The sequence below is a fragment of the Bubalus kerabau genome, chromosome 3 (genome assembly GCF_029407905.1).
Source record: "Bubalus kerabau isolate K-KA32 ecotype Philippines breed swamp buffalo chromosome 3, PCC_UOA_SB_1v2, whole genome shotgun sequence".
Taxonomy (NCBI): domain Eukaryota; kingdom Metazoa; phylum Chordata; class Mammalia; order Artiodactyla; family Bovidae; genus Bubalus; species Bubalus kerabau.
This window is the reverse complement of record NC_073626.1, coordinates 109,791,857-109,813,594: the sequence shown is the minus strand read 5'-3', so window position 1 is coordinate 109,813,594 and position 21,738 is coordinate 109,791,857. Positions and strand designations below refer to the sequence as shown.

Here is a 21,738-nt window from a genome sequence, read left to right as displayed (position 1 = left end):
TTGGTAACAAATACATAAAAGCAAAAATTAAAAATCTAGAGTAGAGTTTGGAATTTCAAAAATACAATGTTAATGAAAAGAAGAAGGAAAAAAAGAGAGAAAAAACGAACAAAGAAAAACAAACAAGGTCGCGAAAATTATAAAGAAACTACAGGTACAAAATTGATAACTAATACCAAAAAGCAAAAATTAAAAATCTAGAGTAGAGTTTGGAATTTCAAAAATACAATGTTAAAGAAAAGAAGAAAAAGAAAAAAAAAAAAAAAACACGGTCAAAAAAATTATAAAATATATATATATGAAGTTTGCTGAAGAAGAAAAGAAATAGGGTCTTTTTTTTTTTTTTTTGCAAAGTAATAGGTTATAAAAGTGAAAATTAAAGGACAATAGAGGACTTAAAATTTAAAAAAAAAATTAAAAAAAAAGAAAGAAAGATTGATCGTAAAAATAGTAAAAATATATCTAGGTCTTTCTCTGGTTTTGTTGTGAGTATTGTGGGTTCAGTTCATTTTTGGCTAGTTCCTTGGTCCAACTTATATTTCTCAAGATCTCTAGGCGCCTTCCTATGTAGTCCATAGTAACCACAGGGTTTTAATCTATGGCCTGTAGCTTCCAAGGCGTTTCCCTCTGTTATAGCTTCTTCTGTTTGCTGGTCTCTTCAGTGTCTGGTTTCCACCCTGACACAAAGGGGATGGTGGAGGACACTTTTATTTTTTTTTATTTAGGCTCACTTGTTCAGTCGCGCTGTGGGGAGGGAGGGAGGGATGCTGCAAACAAATAACACTGGCGTGCGCTCGCAGTGCCTCAGCCACACTGGGTCTGCCCCCGCTCACGGCGCGTGTAGCCTCCCTGCCCACACTGCTCGGGCTCTAGGTTGTTCCACCGGGAACAATCAGAGGCCGGCCCTGGGCTGACCTCCCAGGTCCAAGCCGCTTAGGTTCAGGCACTCGGGTAGTCCTCAGAGGCGCAGACTCGGTTGGGCCTGCGTTTTGTGCTCTTCCCAGGTCTGAGCAGCTCAGGTGATGAAGTGTTTGGCGAGCGCCAATGCTGAGACTTATTGCCTCCCCGCCACTCGGTTATCTGGGAGTAAAACCGGTGCACCTTCTCAGGTAGATGTTGACCGTCCAGACCCCCAAGAAGTTTTAGTTAGCAAAGAAGCCTGCTTACAGTTTTATAGATAGTGTCTCTCTGGGGCTGCGATTGCCCCCTTTCAGCTCTGGCTGCCTGTCACCGGAGGGGGAAGGTCTGCAGCTGGCTATCTCTGTTCAGTCCTTTGTTCCGTGCGCGGGCATGGTGGTGTCTTAGGTTAGGGCTGGCTTTTCGCGTGGTAGATATCCCACAGTCTGGTTTGCTAGCCCAAATTATTTCACTCAGATAGCGCTCAGGACATTCGGGCCAGATTCTTACTCTAAGCGACGCAGCCCGCGCCCCGCTTCCCTGCCCAGCCCCCGCTTGCTAATGGCGTGTGCAGGCGTCTGCGCTGCTTCTCCGCTGGGGGAGTTACCATAGGGCTTGCAATCTGCGATTTTTAATTGTTTATTTATTTTTTTCTCCCTGTTATGTTGCCCTCTGTGCTTCCAAAGCTTGGCACAGATTCGGCAGTGAGAAGGTTTCCTGGTGTTTGGAAACTTCTCTCTTTTTAAGACTCCCTTCCTGGGACGGAACTCCGTCCCTCCCTCTTTTGTCTCTTTTTTAGTTTTTTATATTTTTTCCTACCTCTTTTCGAAGAGTTGGGTTGCTTTTCTGGGTGCCTGATGTCCTCTGCCGGCATTCAGAAGTTGTTTTGTGGAATTTACTGGACGTTTAAATGCTCTTTTGATGAATTTTTTGGGGAGAAAGTGTTCTCCCCATCCTACTCCTCCGCCATCTTGGCTCCTCCCTAGGCATTTATTATTTACTGTCTTATTTTCTAATTGTCTTTGACATGTATTTGCATATTTTTATCATTATACCCTGCTCCCTCTAGGTAAATCAGGGGTAGGGAAACTATTTTTTTTGTTTTTTTCTATAAAAGGCCAAACTATAAATATGTTCACCTTTGAAGCCCTTATGCCCTTTCTAGTAATTTTTACTTTGCTACTACAACAAAAAGCAGCCATGAAACAATATGTGAATCAACATGTATAGCTATGTTCAAATAAAATTTTATTTGCAAAATCTGCAGAAGTTTAAAGTTAGTCTGAGAGCCTTAGTTTGTCAAATTCTGAGTCTTAGTTTGTCAAAGTCTATGCTGGCAGGAACTATGACTTATCAACACATATATAGTTTTTATCCTAAAATTTCCCCATGATCTATTACTGTTTTGGATTCATACACATGCTTATAAACATATGCATGTTTATGTTCTAACAAGGCAACAATCTAAAATTTTGAAAGTAAATTAAAAGACAGCTATGGATGAGCTATAGCAATAGCTTTAGGAGAGCAATAGATGAAAACATTAAATAATGCATTACTACAATACTTAACTGGAGAGTGAAATGCTAATTATGGAATCATACAAGACTGATGTGTGCTCTGTGAAGAAAACAATATCATTAAGATAATCTCATATTTTATGCAAAACTGTGTTTAATTGCAGTCCATTTTTCACCAGCAAAAAATAAACACTTTAAACCCAATTACTTTATTTGTTAAGTTCAAATAAAATATATGTAAATGGGGATGCAATATAAAATATATACAATATTTATTTACCTAATAATACTAAGCTTAAAGCAGAAGAATCTCAAGACCTAATGTTAGATAAGAGAAATATTTTTCTCTGTCCTGTGTATTCATTGTTGATAGTAATTAATACTCATCATGTTAATGAAATTTGTTGGTACAAGTAATTATTAACATAAGAAAACAATGCATATCTGTTATAACTATATTTTAGTTGTAATTTTTCATCTGAAAAGAATTTAATTTTTTGAAATGAATTTAAGAAAGACCTTACTATTAAGCATTAATTCCAAATCCTTTCCCTTTGACAAATATCTACAAATTATAATTTTAGTATTTGCTGTTGAAGAACTAGAGCAATCCCTTATTTAAAACACACACATATAATAAAATGTGTGAAAGTACAAGATGTTCTTATTGCTTTAATTTTACAAGTTTCTATCAATACCAGGTATGCAGGAATTACTTTCATCAAAACTCATATTTTATTTTTCTGGAATTGAGCTGTAGGAGTTGCTGGAATATTTTTGAGATTAGTTGTTTGTCAGTTGCTTCATTTGCTATTATTTTCTCCCATTCTGAAGGCTGTCTTTTCACCTTGCTTATAATTTCTTTTGTTGTGCAGAAGCTTTTAAGTTTAATTAGGTCCCATTTATTTATTTTTGCTTTTATTTCCAATATTCTGGGAGGTGGATCATAGAGGATCCTGCTGTGATGTATGTCAGAGAGTGTTTTGCCTGTGTTCTCCTCTAGGAGTTTTATAGTTTCTGGTCTTACGTTTAGATCTTTAATCCATTTTGAGTTTAAATAGACATTTCTCCAAAGAAGACATACAGATGGATAACAAACACATGAAAAGATGCTCAACATCACTCATTATCAGAGAAATGCAAATCAAAACCACTATGAGGTACCATTTCACACCAGTCAGAATGGCTGTGATCCAAAAGTCTACAAGCAATAAATGCTGGAGAGGGTGTGAAGAAAAGGGAACCCTCTTACACTGTTGATGGGAATGCAAACTAGTACAGCCACTATAGAGAACAGTATGGAGATTCCTTAAAAAAAAACTGGAAATAGAACTGCCTTATGATCCAGAAATCCCACTGCTGGGCATACACACTGAAGAAACCAGAATTGAAAGAGACACGTGTACCCCAATGTTCATCGCAGCACTGTTTATAATAGCCAGGACATGGAAGCAACCTAGATGTCCATCAGCAGATGAATGGATAAGAAAGCAGTGGTACATATACACAATGGAGTATTACTCAGCCATTAAAAAGAATACATTTGAATCAGTTCTAATGAGGTGGATGAAACTGGAGCCTATTATACAGAGTGAAGTAAGCCAGAAAGAAAAACACCAATACAGTATACTAACGCAAATATATGGAATTTAGAAAGATGGTAACGATAACCCTGTATACGAGACAGCAAAAGAGACACTGATGTAAAGAACAGTCTTTTGGACTCTGTGGGAGAGGGAGAGGGTGGGATGATTTGGAAGAATGGCATTAAAACATGTATAATATCATATATGAAATGAGTCACCAGTCTAGGTTCGATGCATGATACTGGATGCTTGGGGCTGGTACACTGGGATGACCCAGAGGGATGGTATGGGAAGAAAGGAGGGAGGAGGGTTCAGGATGGGGAACACATGTATATTTGTGGTGGATTCATTTTGATACATGGCAAAACCAATACAATATTGTAAAGTTAAAAAATAAAAATATAAATAAATAAAGAAGGAGCCTCAAGGGCTGGAATAAAAAAAAAAAAAACCCTCATATATTATGGATTAATTTTATACTGTACTCTATTTTTATGAAGTAGAAAAAAATCTAAAAAATCTTATCTTCTATAGACAGCTGTATTTCAAAGAGAAAATATTTAAAAGCCACATATACTATTTCCATTTATTTGTGCACAGTTTTCTGTAAAAAGAGTGAATTCAAATATGTAATATCATGCTACATTTATTGGTGAGATATATCTTAAAATACCAATGAATTTTCAGATTTTCTAAGTGGTGCTATGTCTTTCTGACTTGCTATTTACTTTTACTTGCTGTATAATTTAAAAGAAGAAACATTTGTGCCAGAAAATTTTCTATTTTCACAATGATTTAATAATCACAAAACTTTTGTCTAAAACAGTGGTTCTTAACCAATGGTAGTGATGGTGAAGGGGGATTTTGTCCCCTCAGGAACAATTGAGAATGTCTAGAGACATTTTTGAATGACATAACTGGGGTTACTAACTGGCATTTTAGTTAGTAGAGGCTAAAGATGCTAATAAACTTCATATAATGCAAAAGAATGCCCCCACTCCCAACTAAGAACTACCTACCTCCAAATATGAAAGATACAGAGGTTGAGAAGTTTTGATCCTGGACTGGATCTCTGGACTTTGCATCTTACTGTACCTGAATGAAGAGCTCATAAACACTTACATTTGTATTTCTGAGGCAAGTGCATCAAACAACCAGTACCAAGGAAGAAAGAATTTTATGATTTCTTTGATACTAATCTTTTCCACTGTTCCAAGAGAAACTATATTATAGCATAATTTTAAAATAGCAATTTATAATGCAGCCATACTTACTACCTACCTATAAATTAATTTACAGTTTAGTTTGACATCTATCTGTGTTACATTTTGCCAAAGAAATAATACTAAAATGGAAATTAAGTTTTTCAGGTGAACCAACAAAACCCACTAATTCAAAATGTGATTTAAAGATGCTACAGAAAGATTTACTGAGAAATTAAATTAGTTGCAGGTCTATATAACTAGTAGTTGGAGCAAAAGACTACCTGTTACAGGAAGGAGGTATAAGAATAGAAATTGAGTTCCATTGTGATTTTTCATGTCAACAGTTGGAATGACTTAGCAACATATTCTTGGCATGTTTCAACTCTCATTTCTCTTTATTGGCAATGTTGTCTCTCTCTTTTACGTGGCTCTCAGTATTGCACAATGTTCTAATACCTCACAGAAACCTAACAAGTTTACTTAATCTCAAAAATTTCTCTTTGCTTTGCTATCACCTGCCTTTTACTTGTCAGAAATCTCATCCCTTCAAAGCTGCTGATATCAAAAAGTAAAGGTGGAGGCATTTTAACTGTTTCATATCAGCTTTCCATTCTTAGAAATATTAGTATTTTAAACTAAGGTCCATTTCAAATTTTTTAGTATTTATTTATTTTTTTAATCTGCATGATTCTGTTTCAAATTTTATTTTTTTGGCCATAAAATACATATGTAGGACCTTAGTTCCCTGACCACAGATTGAACCTGTGCTGCCTACATTGGAATCAAGGAGTCTAAACCACTGGATCACCAAGGAAATCTCTTAATGTCCATTTAAAAGAGAGAAAAAAAAATTCTGTTGATAGCATATAAATATGTGAAAGAAAGAGATACCATAAAACAGTGGGAAATAGTATTTTTAACAGAATTAATAATATGTAGAATGAAAGGAATATGTATATGCAAGCAGAGACAGAGGAAAATGTTTTATATGACAGGTCATTAGATCTTGATATAATAAACTGTGGAAGTTAACAATTTAAGTAACCTGAAAATATTTGAGATTCACCTCCACCACACTGAAACATAGTTTTAAGAGTATTACATTTGTTTAAAATTTTTTTAATTGAAAATGTTGCTTGTAGTTAAATATACTAATAGCTCCAAGTGGAATCCCTCATTCTTCAAGTTTTATAAGTGATACTTTGTTTCCTAAAGCAGCAATAATATTACTAATATTCTTAGGGGCTTCCCTGTTCTCTCAGATGGTAAAGAATCTGCCTGTAATATAGCAGACCTGGGTTTGATCCCTGGGTTGGGAAAATCCCCTGGAGAAGGGAACGCTACACAATAGGGTATTCTTGCCTGAGGAAATCCCATGGACAGAGAAGTCTGGTGGGTTCAGGGGGTTGCAAAGAGTTGGACATACTGAGCGACTAACACACACACACACACAATATTCTTAGAAACTAGTTTTTTTTTGTTTTAATTGTATCAGCTAATTTTCTTGCAAATGTTGTCATTTTGATATTTGGCAAATCTAATACAGTTATGTAAAGTTTAAAAATAAAATAAAATTAAAAAAAAAAAAAAAAAAAAAGAAAAGTTTCATTTTCTATAGAAGTATTTTCCTGAAGCAACTGGAAGACTTAAATCATCTCAATGTTAAAACTACTCTCTGAGAAACAGCCTGGAGTTCGCCTTGTATTGTCATAACATAGAGGGTAAGTGAGATGAAAATTGATAGAAAAAATAGAAGTTCCAAAACTGGAATAATTTATTTTCATCACAATGAGCTAGAAAATATGCCAAGTGTTTCTATAAGCATTATTCCCTTTATTCCTCTTACTGGCCATTTTTGTTCTTACAAATAAATTACCCTCGTTTTATAAAAGTGTAAACTTAATTTTGAAAATTGTGAAAAAAAAAAGAATACTTGCAATCATACAACTTTTAAGAAAGAAATACATTTTCAGATATCAGAGTGCAATCACTAGCCATTATATATACTACCTTTCTAAATGAACTAAATCACTTAGATTCACTTATTTGTTCATTTAACAATTTATGGGATAGATAATGGATACTGATTTAGAATATGACTTTTAAAAATATATATATTTAATCTAACTGCTATAACTGTGACAATGTCCTAATATTCCATTCATCCTGTTTCTGGAATTTGATTTGATTTTCTAAGCAGTATTGTCATTTTGATTTGTTACACAAAACAGTTTGTACATTTGCCAGTTGATAGGTGTTTCAAGAACAAAATTAAAAGGGATGGTTGAGTCCACACCAGTGTTTGAGAGTAAAATAAAGTGGTCTCTGCAAAATAATACTTTTATTATCAACAGATACTAAGTCTCCATTGAACTGAGGCCTTCTCAGAACAAAAGCTTCTTTAAGAAAAGAAAAACATTTTTTAATTGGTGAAAATCTAATTAATAAAAATACTTTCAAAGCTCTCTATTTGAAGTGACAATCATATTCTTAAGCTATTTCAAGAAAAGATTCCAGGGCTTCCCTGGTGGTCCAATGGCTAAAAAGTCCACCTGCCAATGCAGGGGATACAGGTTTGATTGCTGCTCCAGGAAGATCCCACATGCCACGTGGCAACTAAGTCTTATGCCACAGCTACTGAGCCATGTGCTCAACTGCTGAAGACTGTGACCCTAGAGCCCGTGCTCTGCAACAAGAGAAGCCATCACAATGAGAAGTCTGCACACCACAACAAAGTGTAGCCTCTGTTTATCCCAACTAGAGAAAGCCAATGCAGAACAGCAAAGACCCAGCACAGCCAAAAATACATACATAAATAAATAACTCTTAAAAAAAAAAGATTCTGATCAGAGAAAGTGAGGAAAGAAATGTGAAACAAATTGAAAAACAAACACACACAAAAAAATCAATAGTGTTGTAATCTTTCTATATCCATGAAAAATACAACTCCACTACTGGGTGTTAAATCACAACTTCAGTTGTGATTAAGAAAACATCTTTATGGTGTCTGAATCAAGATGTACGATTAGAAGGATTCTGAGCTCACCTCCTCCCACAGATACACCAAAAGCTACATATAAAACAATTATCTCTGAGAATAGCTTGAAGTAAAACAAATTTTCTACAACTAAATATATAAAGAAAATACCAATACAGTATACTAATGCATATATATGGAATTTAGAAAGATGGTAACAATAACCCTGTATGCGAGACAGCAAAAGAGACACAGATGTATAGAACAGTCTTTTGGACTCTGTGGGAGAGGGAGAGGGTGGGATGATTTGGGAGAATGGCATTGACACATGTAAAATATCATATAAGAAGCGAATCACCAGTCCACGTTCGATGAATAATACTGGATGCTTGGGGCTGGTGCACTGGGATGACCCAGAAGGATGGTACGGAGAGGAAGGTGGGAGGCGGGTTCAGGGTGGGGAACACATGTACACCCGTGGTGGATTCATGTTGATGAATGGCAAAACCAATACAATATTGTAAAGTAATTAACCTCCAATTAAAATAAATTTATATTAAAAAACAAAAAAAGAAAAGGTGACTTGAGACAGGCAGGATAGATAGAGACTCAGTCGAGATAGAAGCTACACCCTCAGAGCAGAGATACACAAGTGTGAGGGTTACCACAACTGCCTAGGTCTCTACTGAGAACCCCAAGGTCCAAATTGGGTTTCCCATCAAGAATACTTTCCCAGAATGTCTGGCTTTAAAACCAATGGGGCTTACTTCCAGAACAGACAAAGGGTTGTAAGAAGTGAGACTCACTCTGTTTATGAGTGGGTTGTCCACAAACTCAAAGCTCTGACTCCCAGTAGAGAAGCAGTGCAGATAGGCAAAATGAGGAGACAAAGAATAACTTCCCAATGAAAGATCAACAAAAAACATCAGAAAAAGAACTAAATGAAACAGAGATAAGCCGTTTATCAGATAAAGAATTCAAAGTCATAGTCATAAAGATGCTCACTGAACTTGGGAGAAGAATGGAATAACTCAGGGAGTACTTCAACAAAGGGATAGAAAATATATTTAAAAATAGCAAAATAGAACAGAAGAAAAGAACTGAAGAGCAAAATACATTATGGGGAATAACAGCCAATTAGAGGATGCAGGATATACCAGTGATCTGGAAGATAGGGTAGTGGAATTCACCTAAATAAAACAGCAAAAAGAAAAAAAAAAAATATATATATATATATATATATATATATTTGAGAATAGTTTTAGGGATTTATAGAATAACATCAGACATATAAATTATCCCATTATAGGGTCCCAGAAAAAGAAAAGAGAAAGAGAGAGAAAACTTATGTGAAGAATAAATGGCTGAAAATCTATAAAATACATTTTCCTTCCCTGGTGGTGCAGATGGTAAAGGATTTGCCTGCAATGCAGGAGACCTGGGTTTAATCCCTGGGTTCAGAAGATCCCCTGGAGAAAGGAATGGCAATCCACTCCACTATTCTTGCCTGGAGAATTTCATGGACAGAGGAGCCTGGTGGATTATAGTCCATGAGGTCGCAGAGTCAAACATGATTGAGTGAATAATACATTCATTATATTATCCAGATATAAAATAAATGTCATTCTTGCAAAATATAACAGGGAATCTAATCATAAATATTTTAATATCTTTGTATGGTGACAGATGGCTATTAACCTTATCATGGTGACCAACTTATAATGTACTCTACAAATGCCAAAACACTATGTCATACCCCTAAAACTAAAAGTATAGTGAACTATATTTTCAAAAAATGAGTTTAGAGAAACAAAAACTTAGGTCTGCGAGAGGCCACAGAGAAGTACATCAAACCCACTGGATGGGAAAAGGTGTGCATACTGGAGAGGAACTCACATTTTCTTCATATTTACAAACAATTTAATCTAAAAGGTGGAAGAGGATCATAAAACAAGGTAACTAAGAAAATTGTCTATCTACCTGTCTATCCATCCATCCATCTATCCATCTGTCTTTCTTTCTATCATTTACGTAACAACAGTGCTTACTATTTGACAGGTATCTTCTGTACTTTTAAGAGACTAATGCATTTAACTTTGCAAAAATTCCATTTTATAGTTGAAACAACTAACATAATGGTCATGCTGTCAGTATATGACAAAGCTAGAATATGAACTACTCTGGCTCTGGAAGCTTGCTCTTGATTACTATGTCTCCTAAGCTGATTGCTATGAAGGTTGTTGTCTTCTTTTTTTATTTTTTTTTTTGCCTTTACATTTTGTTACTTAACACTATAGTCCTATTATTTACTGAACTATATTTTTTTGTAAAAAGACTTTGACATTTATACTAACCTCAGACATATTTAGGATCACTGGGACACATGCAAACAATTCCACTGAAAGTGCTCTAAATAAAATTATAGCTGACCTTCCTCCAGGTTGCCAAATCAATGAATACCTTTATGTCTTGATCTTTCTTGACTTCTCTGCAAGAGATAACACTGTTGACCACTGCCATCTTGAAACTCTTCTTACTTTTTTTGACTGTGCTCTTTTGGTTCTGAAATCTCTTGGCCATCTTCTTCTCAGCATCTTTCTTTTCCTTTCTCATTTATATTAGTTTTCTCCAAGGTTCTGTACTTGTTCTTTTCTAATTTTATATAATAGTCTTAGGAAGTCTTATTTATCTTCTTATCATCAATATATAATTGAATGACTATTAAAACTCTAGTTCCAGACCAAATTCTTTTTGCCTTTATAACCCTGAATACGCAACCAAGTCCTGGAGGTACCTCTCCACATAAACAAACTTTAATTTTTTGATTTATCCTTTAATTCAGGTGCCAGTAAGTTTTGGCCTACAGGTTAATACTGCCTTTTGGGTTACTTTTTTAAATTGGAGGAAAAACACCAAAAAAAAAAAAAAAAGAATAAAATTTTATAACACATGAAAATTAAATGAAATTTCAATTTCAGTGTCCATAAATAAAATGTTATTGAAACATAGTGATGGGCATTCACTTTTCATTTGACTGCTGTTTCACTATCTCAGCAGAACAAAGTCAGCAAAGACCATATACCCTGCAGCCCCTCAAACACTTACTATATGGCCTTCCATAGAAAAAAACTCTGCTGACCCCTCCCTTATGGGGCCTTTGTGTCACATGTTGATGGTGAAGCCAATTATAGAAACTAGAAAACTAAAGACATCTCAAATTTTCCTTTTCTTGCCAAACTCCCCTACTCGACAAATCTGTATCACTTCTTTTTTTTCTTTAAACCGACTTTACCTCTAAATATATGGCAACTCCAGGCTTCCCAGGTGTTGCTAGCTGTAAGGAACCAAGGCACGAAATGTGAGAGACATGGGTTCCATCCCTGAGTTGAGAAGATTCCCTGGAGAAGGGTATTCCACCCATTCTAATATTCTTGCCTGGAGAACCCCACGGACAGAGGAGCCTGGAGAGCTACAGCCCATAGGGTTGTATAGAGATGGACGTGACTGAAGGCAACCTTAGCACACACGCACATATCTCAATTCCACCATTCTCTCTGTCCTGGTATCAGTCATCTCCTGATCTACTGAAGAAGCTATGCTCTACATCCTACTCGTCTCCTACCTACAGTTGTGTCTCTCTAGTCTACCCCTTATATAGATGAAGACAAGTTTCAACATGTACTTTTGCTATTTTCCCTCCATTGACCAAATAGTTTCAATGTTTTTCTCATTTCTTCAGGGCAGTGGTTCTTAAGGCAGCATCAGCATTCCATGGGAATTTGTTAAAAATGAAACATCTCAGGTCATACCATAGACTTATTTACCAGAATATCTTGGATAAAAGCCAGAAATTTGTGATTTAATGACCCCTCCAGTAAATTTGATGCACATTTAGGTTTGTCATCACTTGAACACTTGTCCAGTTATTCTTAAGGATGAAAATTGAAATTTCTTTGTAAGGGGAACTTTTAAGTCCCATTATGGTTTGATTCCAACCCAATGTTGTATACCATGCATTCCCCCCTTACTTCTAGCTGCTCCAGCCCACAAATGAAGAAATAAGAACCCAGAAGTTAATTAATCTGCCTTAGGTAACAAGGTCAGTGAGTGACAAAGGAAGAAATTGTATTAAACTAAGCCCAAGGACTTTTTTAGGGCCACTCCATTCTACCTTTTACTATAATTTTAGTTTCAAAAGTACAACCACAATAATAATCATTTAATTGACCCCAGTTATTAATTTAGCTTGTTTTCTTTCTAGACTATAAACTACAAGAAGTTAAAAATTGGTTTGTCCCATGTGAAGTGAAAGTCACTCAGTCGTGTCTGCCTCTTTGCGACCTCATGGACAATATGGTCCATGGAATTCTCCAGGCCAGAGTACTGAAGTGGGTAATCTTTCATTTCTACAGGGGATCTTCCCAACCCAGGGATTGAACCCAGATCTCCAGCATTCCAGGACGATCTTTGCCAGCTGAGCCACAAAGGAAGCCCAAGAATACTGGAGTGGGTAGCCTATCCCTTCTCCAGTGAATCTTCCTGACACAGGAATCAGACTAGGGTCTCCTGCACTGCAGGCAGGTTCTTTACCAACTGAGCTATCAGGGAAGCATGGGAATGTGTCAGTAAAACTTTACTCTCTACTGCCATCTGGAGATTTGATAGAACGATTCCAAGGAGAATCCCAATAAAAATTCAATGTCTTCTGCCTGGAGAGCATAGTGGTTCAGGCAAGAGCTCTGGGGTCACTCTCCCTGGGGTAAGATAATGAGGCAATTATCATGTGGCTATTAGACCTTGAGCAAATCACTTAGCATTTCTCTCCTTTAGGATCCTTATCTGTAACACTGGGTTACCAACCACCATCCTCATGGAATTACAATGAGAATTAATATTAGGTGATATTATTGTTATCATTATTAATATGGTTCTCATAAAAGGCTTACCTATACTCTGTAGTTAACACAAATAAATAAATGACACTTCTTTACTCAAATATTTTATTATCTAGGTGGGCAACTAAAACGGAATTAGGAAAATATTAAATAACTATACATATTCTAAATGCTAAGGTAGTTCTTTATGGTGTTAATTAAGAATGTGGAGATAAAATATGAATTATGTGCAGATTTATAATTGGTATGTGGCTTTGAAGTGAGAACCTCTCAGGAAAAGTTTTTTTTTTTCTGCAAATTTTGGTGTAGATTGAGAGCAATATCTGGAAAGCACTAAATCAAACATGATATAAATGCATACCTTTCTTATCATTACAAAGTCATGATGATGAAAATGTTTTTACTAATGCTTAATCATGCATGCCCATATCTTATTATCCAAACACAAACTAACATATGGCTCAAGAAAGGTCTATCATAAAACCTTTATGATGTTGTTGTGTTTTTTTTAATACATTCAAAACTTATTCAATTAAAACCTGTGTTTTACTGATAAAAATATATTTGGACTAGATGGCTTCTTGAATGTAAATTATCTATTTTATCATAAAGGGAAACCTACAATTTTGATGTTCTTAACTCATTAAAAAAATAGCAAATGTGTTTATTTATGTAACTTCTCTCTTTGCTAAGGAAACAATATTCTCTGATGCATTTATTTGGTAAATGGCCATAGGTATCAACTACATGGTATAAATTTCCAAAATAGACCAGACCAATGGACAATTTCGGTTAAAGTCCGCAGTTATCAGTCCACTTAATGGAGTAGGGTGAATATATATCTTCAGAGCATATGGGGATACAATGTGTTTATTCTAACCAGTGTGAAGCTATGTTGCTGCTGCTGCTAAGTCGCTTCAGTCGTGTCGGACTCTGTGCGACCCCAGAGACAGCAGCCCACCAGGCTCCCCAGTCCCTGGGATTCTCCAGGCAAGAATACTGGAGTGGGTTGCCATTTCCTTCTCCAATGCATGAAAGTGAAAAGTCAAAATGAAGTCGCTCAGTCATGTCCAACTCTCAGCGACCTCATGGACTGCAGCCCACCAGGCTCCTCCGTCCATGGGATTTTCTAGGCAAGAGTACTGGAGTGGGGTGCCAATGCCTTCTCCAAATAGCACAATGTATATAAATTTCTAGTTCTGAATCTTCCAGTATTTTATATTCAAATTTTTGTCCTCAGTACTATGGTTGCTATCACAATAAAACCATTACCTTGTATCCTCCCTACGTTATACTTTCTTGCTTTACTTTTTTTGACGCAGGAGATGTTATAATCTAAATCATCTGTTTTATCTCCAATATCTTCCCTCTTCAATATCATCTTCAGTTTAGTATCATAACTGCATGGCTAATACATAAATCTTATGTCATTTCTATACTTAGAAATATTTGGATTTGCCACCAAAAACAAAAGCAGCAAAAACAGAAAATGGGACTATACCAAACTAAACAGCTTCTGCCCAGTGAAGGAAACCATCAATAAAATAAAGAAGCAAACTACCAAACAGGAGAAGATATTTGCAAATCATATTTATCAGATAAAAAGTTAACATCCAAAATGTATAAAGAACTCATAGGACTCAATGTCAAACAGACAATCTGACTGAAAAATAGGCAGAGGCTCTGAATAGATGTTTCTCTTTCTAAGAAAGAGATACAGATGGCCAACAGGCATATGAAAATGTGTTCAATGTCACTAATCATCAAGGAAATGCAAATCAAAGCCACAATGAGATACCATCACATATCTGGTGTTGCTGAGGATGTGGACAAAAGGGAATCCTTGTGCACTATTGGTGATTATGTAAATTGACACAGTCACTAAGGAAAATAGTTTGGAAGTTCTTCAAAAATTAAAAATAGAACTACCATATGAATCAGAAATTCCAATTCTGGGTGTTTATCTGAGGAAAAGGAAAAAGATAAATTTGAAAAGATATATATATACACACACACACATATGTGTGTGTGTGTGGGTGTGTGTGTGTGTGTGTATGCACTGCTGTGTTCATTCAGCATTATTTACAATAGCCAAGAGATGGAAATAACCTAAGTGTCCATTAATGGAGGAATGGATACAGAGGATGTGAGGAGTGTGACTATAATGTAATATTCATGCTTGTGCTCAGTAGTGTCCAACTTTGTGTGACCCCATGGACTGTAGCCCACCAGGTTATTCTGCCCATGGGATTTTCCAGGCAAAAATACTGGAGAGGATGGCCATTTCCTCCTCCAGAGGATCTTCCCAAACCAGGGCTTCAACCCATGTCTCCTTTATCTCCTGATTTGTAGGCAGATTCTTTACCACTGAGCCACCTGGGAAGTCCTCTTAAAACAGTAATGTACCTAAATTTCAACAAAAGAAGGCTAAGAAAATGATATGATTGCAACAACTGCATAAAACCCCTTAATTTCTAAGATGTCTCTATTTCTATGTAAAATAAATAAAAAGGAAAAGCAAAAATATCCTGAGCTATTTAAAATAAAGGCTGGTACTACTTCCATCATATGATATAGAAAATATTAAACAGTGTTAGCTTACAAAAATTATTTTACAGTTTGATTATTATATGACTACAGTGAAAATAAATTCTGGTCACTAATTCACAAGAAGCACTTACCCTGGGGCTGACGGCTGGGATGGTAGATCTGAAGGTCAAACGGCTGCGCACTGGTTTTCTGAATCACGCTGACATTCTGCCCTGTCCACTTATTGGCTTTTGACAGTGTGTTGGTCCTCCAATCCGTCCAGTAAACATCACTCCCATATAGAGACACAGCAAAGGGATGAGAAAGGTATTCATGACCTCGGATAATTTCTATCATGCTTGTTCCATCATAGAGGGCTGAATAAATGGCATCTGACCTACAGAAAAGTAAATGCATCAGCGGTATATAAAACCACATTCAAATAGTCCAGTGATGTGCTCATACTACTTAAATGGCAAAAGAGTTGTGTACAAATATTTTTATGATCCTGTATCTGATTTGCAGAAAGATTTCAAAAAAAAGCTATCATAACCAAAGCAAACAAAATTCACCACCAGTTTCAATGTGTGTATACATGATACATGCACAGAAATACACATTTTAATTTTGTAAGTATTATCTGATGAAGGTTATAGAAAAGAAAGGAAAAAAAAAATTAAACCTGGCATCTGTCCAAACTATCCTTTTTTCAAAGTGGTCCACAGTGAGTCCATTAGGCCAAGCCCCAGTTTTCATGTCTTTGTAAATGGTTTTCCTTCCAGCACCACTCATGGAGGCAGATTCAATGCGAGGAAAATTGGCATCCCAATCTGTCCAGAAAAGAATTCTGAAGAAAAAGAAATGATGCTATTGATGATATTATTGTTTCAGTCATTCATTTCAAAAAAAATTTTATTTAATTTCTATGACTATGCTGGGCACTGGCTAGATAAACAATCACAAGTGAAACAGATGCATTATCTAGTCTCATGGGGCTGAGAGTCCAGAGCAGGAGACAGACTAAACAAATGCTTGAATATGTAACTACAGCTTCTGAACTATATTCAAGAATAATTTTGTTATGAGAGTGAGTAGTAGATAAGTAAAATACTTTGAGAAGATAATCAGCGGGGAAAAAAGCAGTTTGAGAAGGTAATATTTAGACTGAATCTGAGAGATGAGCAGAGCATGACAAGAAGAATAAATGGTAGAAACAAAAGTCTTAATGAGGGAAAGAAAGTGGGTGACTGAGGAACAGAAATGAGGCTACTGTATTAGAAATATGGCAGTGAGGATAAAGGGGAAATAGATGAAATTGAAGAGGGTGATATAATGGATCTTTTTAGATATGGCAATCATTTGGGTTTTGCCTTATCTCATATTTAAGCAGGAAAGACATATGGCATCATATATACAAATTCATTATGCTGAGTCAGGAGAACGGGTACATCAGATAGTTATTTTATTTTTTTTATTTTTTTTTTAAATTTTATTTTATTTTTAAACTTTACATAATTGTATTAGTTTTGCCAAATATCAAAATGAATCCACCACAGGTATACATGTGTTCCCCATCCTGAACCCCAGGCAAATATGGTGGTATCAGTGAAGAGAAGTGAATGGGTTCAAGGAATATTTTATTTCAAGTAGTTTGTAGTAGTCATTTGCTAAGTCGTGTCCAACTCTTGCGGCCTCATGGACTATAGTTTACCAGGCTCCTCTGTCCATGGGATTCTCCAGGCAAGAATACTGGAGTGAGTTGCCGGTTCCTTCTCCAGGGGATCTTCCTGACCCAGGGATTGAACCTAGGTCTCCTGCAGTATAGGCAGATTCTTTACCAACTGATCTACAAGGGAAGCGCTTATTCCAAGAGGTAGAACTGACTTCCAGGACTAAATGAGTATTGGATGTAGGGAATGAAGTAGAGAACAGAATTACAGGTGGCCGTGTTTCTTGTCTTGGCAAACTCAAGGGTAAGGACAGGCAGAGGGTGTACAAGGGATCCATTAAGTGAAAAGGAAAAAAAAATGCAAGAGAAATGCATTTTAAGACCTGGGATTGAGTATGGATGGGTGTGGAGAGCAATCAAAAATACAGTTTTCAATTTTTTCACCTTGAGATTTTAAGACATAAAAAGGAGATTTCCAGGAAGCTGTGTGGTATGTCAGGGTGAAATTCAGAGAAGGCATCAGAACTGTAGACATGCATTTGAAAGTATTCTGCCTGGAGATGACATTTAGATTCACATGAATGGAACAGATCATATGATAGAGGATGCAGAGGGAAAACAGTAGGGCATCATATACTTTGATTTACACATACATGCATTTTTATAATACTTCTTTTTTTTTCTAAATACTCTTTGTAACTCTACAAATTCACAGTATATGAACAGTTCCACACAATAGGCATCAAATGTTTTATGTTGTGCATTTGATTTCTAAGGCTATTAGGTAATGGAGAGTTTATGTTTAATTGATAGTGGCCTAAACTGCTCATGCATGATTCAGTTGTATATATATAACAGTTACACAACAATTCTGCAATCATTACAACTAGCTAATGATTTCTTTTTGAGTGCTTACTATACACTAAATACTTATTTTCAGAACTTTATGCAGATTATCTCATTTAATTCTTTATGAAGCCATGGCTAAAGTTATCCATGTTTATAGATGAGAAAACAAGCTTAGAAAAGTTGAATTCCTTGACCTGGTTACATGGCTAGCAAGTGGCAGATGAAGTTGGGAAAATGGATAGTTTAACTGCTGTCTTTATGTTTTTAACATCTAATGTTTTAATGTCATTGACACTAAATAACAAAGGGAAAGCATTTGGTATGGAAGTAGGAACATGGCTGGTAATCAAAAAATAGTAGTTGCCTTCTTTATACCTTCTCTATACCTTAGTAGTAGAAACAACGCAAATGAGTAGCATGGAGATTTGGGAGGAAAGAACGCACAGAACTGGAGAGACAGTGACAGTTCAATATATTTTCCTATCATCAGTTCTGACAACCTTTTGATCAGAAATGGTAAAGTTACTGGCAAAAATAAACTTGGCTTCATTATAGTTGTATATAGTGTGGCCTGCAAGGAGATCCAACCAATCCTAAAGGAAATCAGTCCTGAATATTCATTGTAAGGACTGATGCTGAAGTTGAAATTCCAATACTTTGGCCACTCGAGGCGAAGAACTGACTCGTTTGAAAAGACCCTGATGCTGGGAAAGATTGAAGGTGGGAGGAGAAGGGGACAACAGAGGATGAGATGGTTGGATGGCATCACTGACTTGATGGACATGAGTTTGAGTAAGCTTTGTGAGGTGGTGATAGACAGGGAAGCCTGGAGTGCTGCAGTCCACGGGATCACAACGAGTCAGACACAACTAAGCAACTGAACTGACTGACAGTTTTGCTATATAATCCTTAGGTATATGGATTGGGAAAATGGAAACAATCCTTTGGAACAAAATTTCAAAATGCAGTTCAAGATTTCTTCTCTGTTAAAAAATGTATTATATCTATTTAAAGAAATGTGCAGTGATGTAAACTAAGTATTCATTATGATTTCAATATCTGAGAGGTACATAGTCTCTTATAGGATATAGAAATTACAAATATGAAAGGATTAGATGACAACACAAAATATCATATAATAAATTTATTTGGTATGTATGTTAAAAGCACATGGTGGGCAGGATAGGAAATGAACCTATCTTCTTGAAGAGACTGCAGGTTCCCTTACAACCTAAGCACCAGACATTCCAAAAATGTTATTAAATAATTGCATCAATGTTGAATAATGGCAATGTATATGTTTTGTGTCAGACAAGCTTGGAACGAAGGTTAGAATATGTCACTAATCAGAGCATACTTAACTCAGACTCCATTTGCTCATCTGTACATAAAAATTTTAACAGTACCACTGAAGGAATATTTGATGAGGTAATAGATGTAAACATTTTAGCACACAGAATGCCTAGCACACAGAAAACTTTTGTGTTTGCACAAGCATCCGCATACATTTACACACAGAACATTTTTTAAAAGCAAAATTTCAAAGTCATTTAAAACTATTAAACAAATGGGAACATACACACACACAGAAAGAGAGGTCGGGGATTAATACTAATATTAATGTTTAAATGTTACAATATCATGTATGTGAAGGTAGATTAGTTTTATAAAGTAAGCATGAGTTAAAGCCATGAAAAAACTTAAAGAAGTAGGTCACAGGAATAGGTTTATCTCACACAAAATTTCTCAAAAAATTATTTATATTAAATTTGTGTTTGTTTGTTTAATGGACAGCTTTCTACAGCTCTAGGGATGGGAACGTACCCACAAAAATAATACCTAAATTATTAATTGTCTAACCACCAAATATCTGATAAGTAAGTTGTTAGGGAAGGATAAAGATGAACATTATAACATTAGAAGGCAATATCATTGTTGAAGCTGGGTGATAAATACTAGGGAACTTATTTTACCATTCTTTCTACTTCGTATATTTGAAAATTTCTGTATAAGTATTCAAAAGTGTAACAAATACAAAATTAAATTAATAGAAAAATTTTTTTTAAAGTATCAGGGATAATTTATAAAATCTTGTTTTGGGGAATATTTTTTTTTTGAAAAGACTATTGTTTAAAGATAGGATTGTTTACATGAGAAAATACTAATTATCTGGAAATATCAATAACATATATATATTGTGTGTGTGTTAGTCACTCAGTTGTGTCCAATTCTTTGGACCCCATGGATTGTATCCGACCAGGCTCCTCTGTCCATGGAATTCTCCAGGCAAGAATACTGGAGTAGGTTGCCATAATTTTCTCCAAGGGATCTTCTAGACCCAGGGAATAAACCTGGGTCTTTTGCATTGCAGGCAGATTCTTTATTATCTGAGCCACCAGGGAAGTCTAACATATGTATTACTTATAAGCTATTTCATTTATAATTTGTTGCCTTTGTAAAATATCATGTATGAAATGAGTTGCCAGTCCAGGTTCGATGCACGATACTGGATGCTTGGGGCTGGTGCACTGGGACGACCCAGAGGATGGAATGGGGAGGGAGGAGGGAGGAGGGTTCAGGATGGGGAACACATGTATACCTGTGGCGGATTCATTTTGATATTTGGCAAAACTAATACAGTTATGTAAAGTTTAAAAATAAAATAAAATTAAAAAAAATAAATAAATACTAAATAAAACAAAGATTAATTATTATAAAGCTGGTAAGCTATATGGTTAAGTAGAGGAATATCCTTCTTGAAAACAGTAAATATAAAATGAATTATGTGTCTCACTTCAAATTTAATTTTGGATGTACACATCTTTTCATGGCCACCAGGTTGTTATTTGTCAGCTTCCCTTTAAAGTTATTAAGAAAATACAATTTAAAATAGAAACAAGATCAGCACAGCATTAATCAAATTCATTATGATATCTTGAAAAACAAGGTAAAGTAGAGATATGCAAATCTGAAGAAGATTAGGAAAAATAATCCCTGAAAACAAACATAGTGAATTTGAGAGTCACAGGTAGATAGACCACAATGTGGGAGACCGGGGTTCAATCCCTGGGTTGGGAAGATCCCCTGGAGGAGGGCATGGCAACCGATTGCAGTATTCTTGCCTGGAGAATTCCATGGACAGAGGAGCCTGGTAGGCTACAGTCCAGAGGGTCACAAAGAGTAGGACAAGACTAGGTAACTAAGCACAGCACAGATCTAGACAACGCTGTACTCCAAACTCTAGACTGATGCTGCTGCTGCTGCTAAGTTGCTTCAGTCGTGTCTGACTCTGTGTGACCCCATGGATGGCAGCCCACCAGGCTCCGCTGCCCCTGGGATTCTTCAGACAACTAGACTGATGACCCAAAGGCTTCTGAAGCATTGTCTTTTGCTTGTTTAACAAATAGAAAATTGATATCTCTCTTTTAGCTTTCTATCTTATGGTGTTGCATCAATTAAAATGTGCAAATAAGTAGCCCTGCAATTCTGCATTCTCTATACGTAGGTTCCCTAGAAATAGGCACTGAAGACTTTCAAGTGTATATTTGCAGTGGACCAAAATATATGGCCTGTGACTCTTTTAGGAATTATAAAATAAGTGGTCCCTTCAT

The 21,738-nt window shown here is 35.9% G+C and overlaps 1 protein-coding gene across 1 annotated transcript in view; it reads right to left on the bottom strand.

The window, feature by feature from the left end:
* LRP1B (LDL receptor related protein 1B) overlaps positions 1–21,738 on the bottom strand; it is a 1,835,261-nt gene that overhangs the window by 736,618 nt on the left and 1,076,905 nt on the right. The window contains exons 26-27 of the mRNA XM_055574440.1: positions 16,292–16,456; positions 15,762–16,006 (exon numbers count right to left, since the gene is read on the bottom strand). Of these exons, the coding sequence (XP_055430415.1) occupies positions 15,762–16,006; positions 16,292–16,456 (410 nt within the window). The remainder of the gene's footprint in view (positions 1–15,761; positions 16,007–16,291; positions 16,457–21,738) is intronic.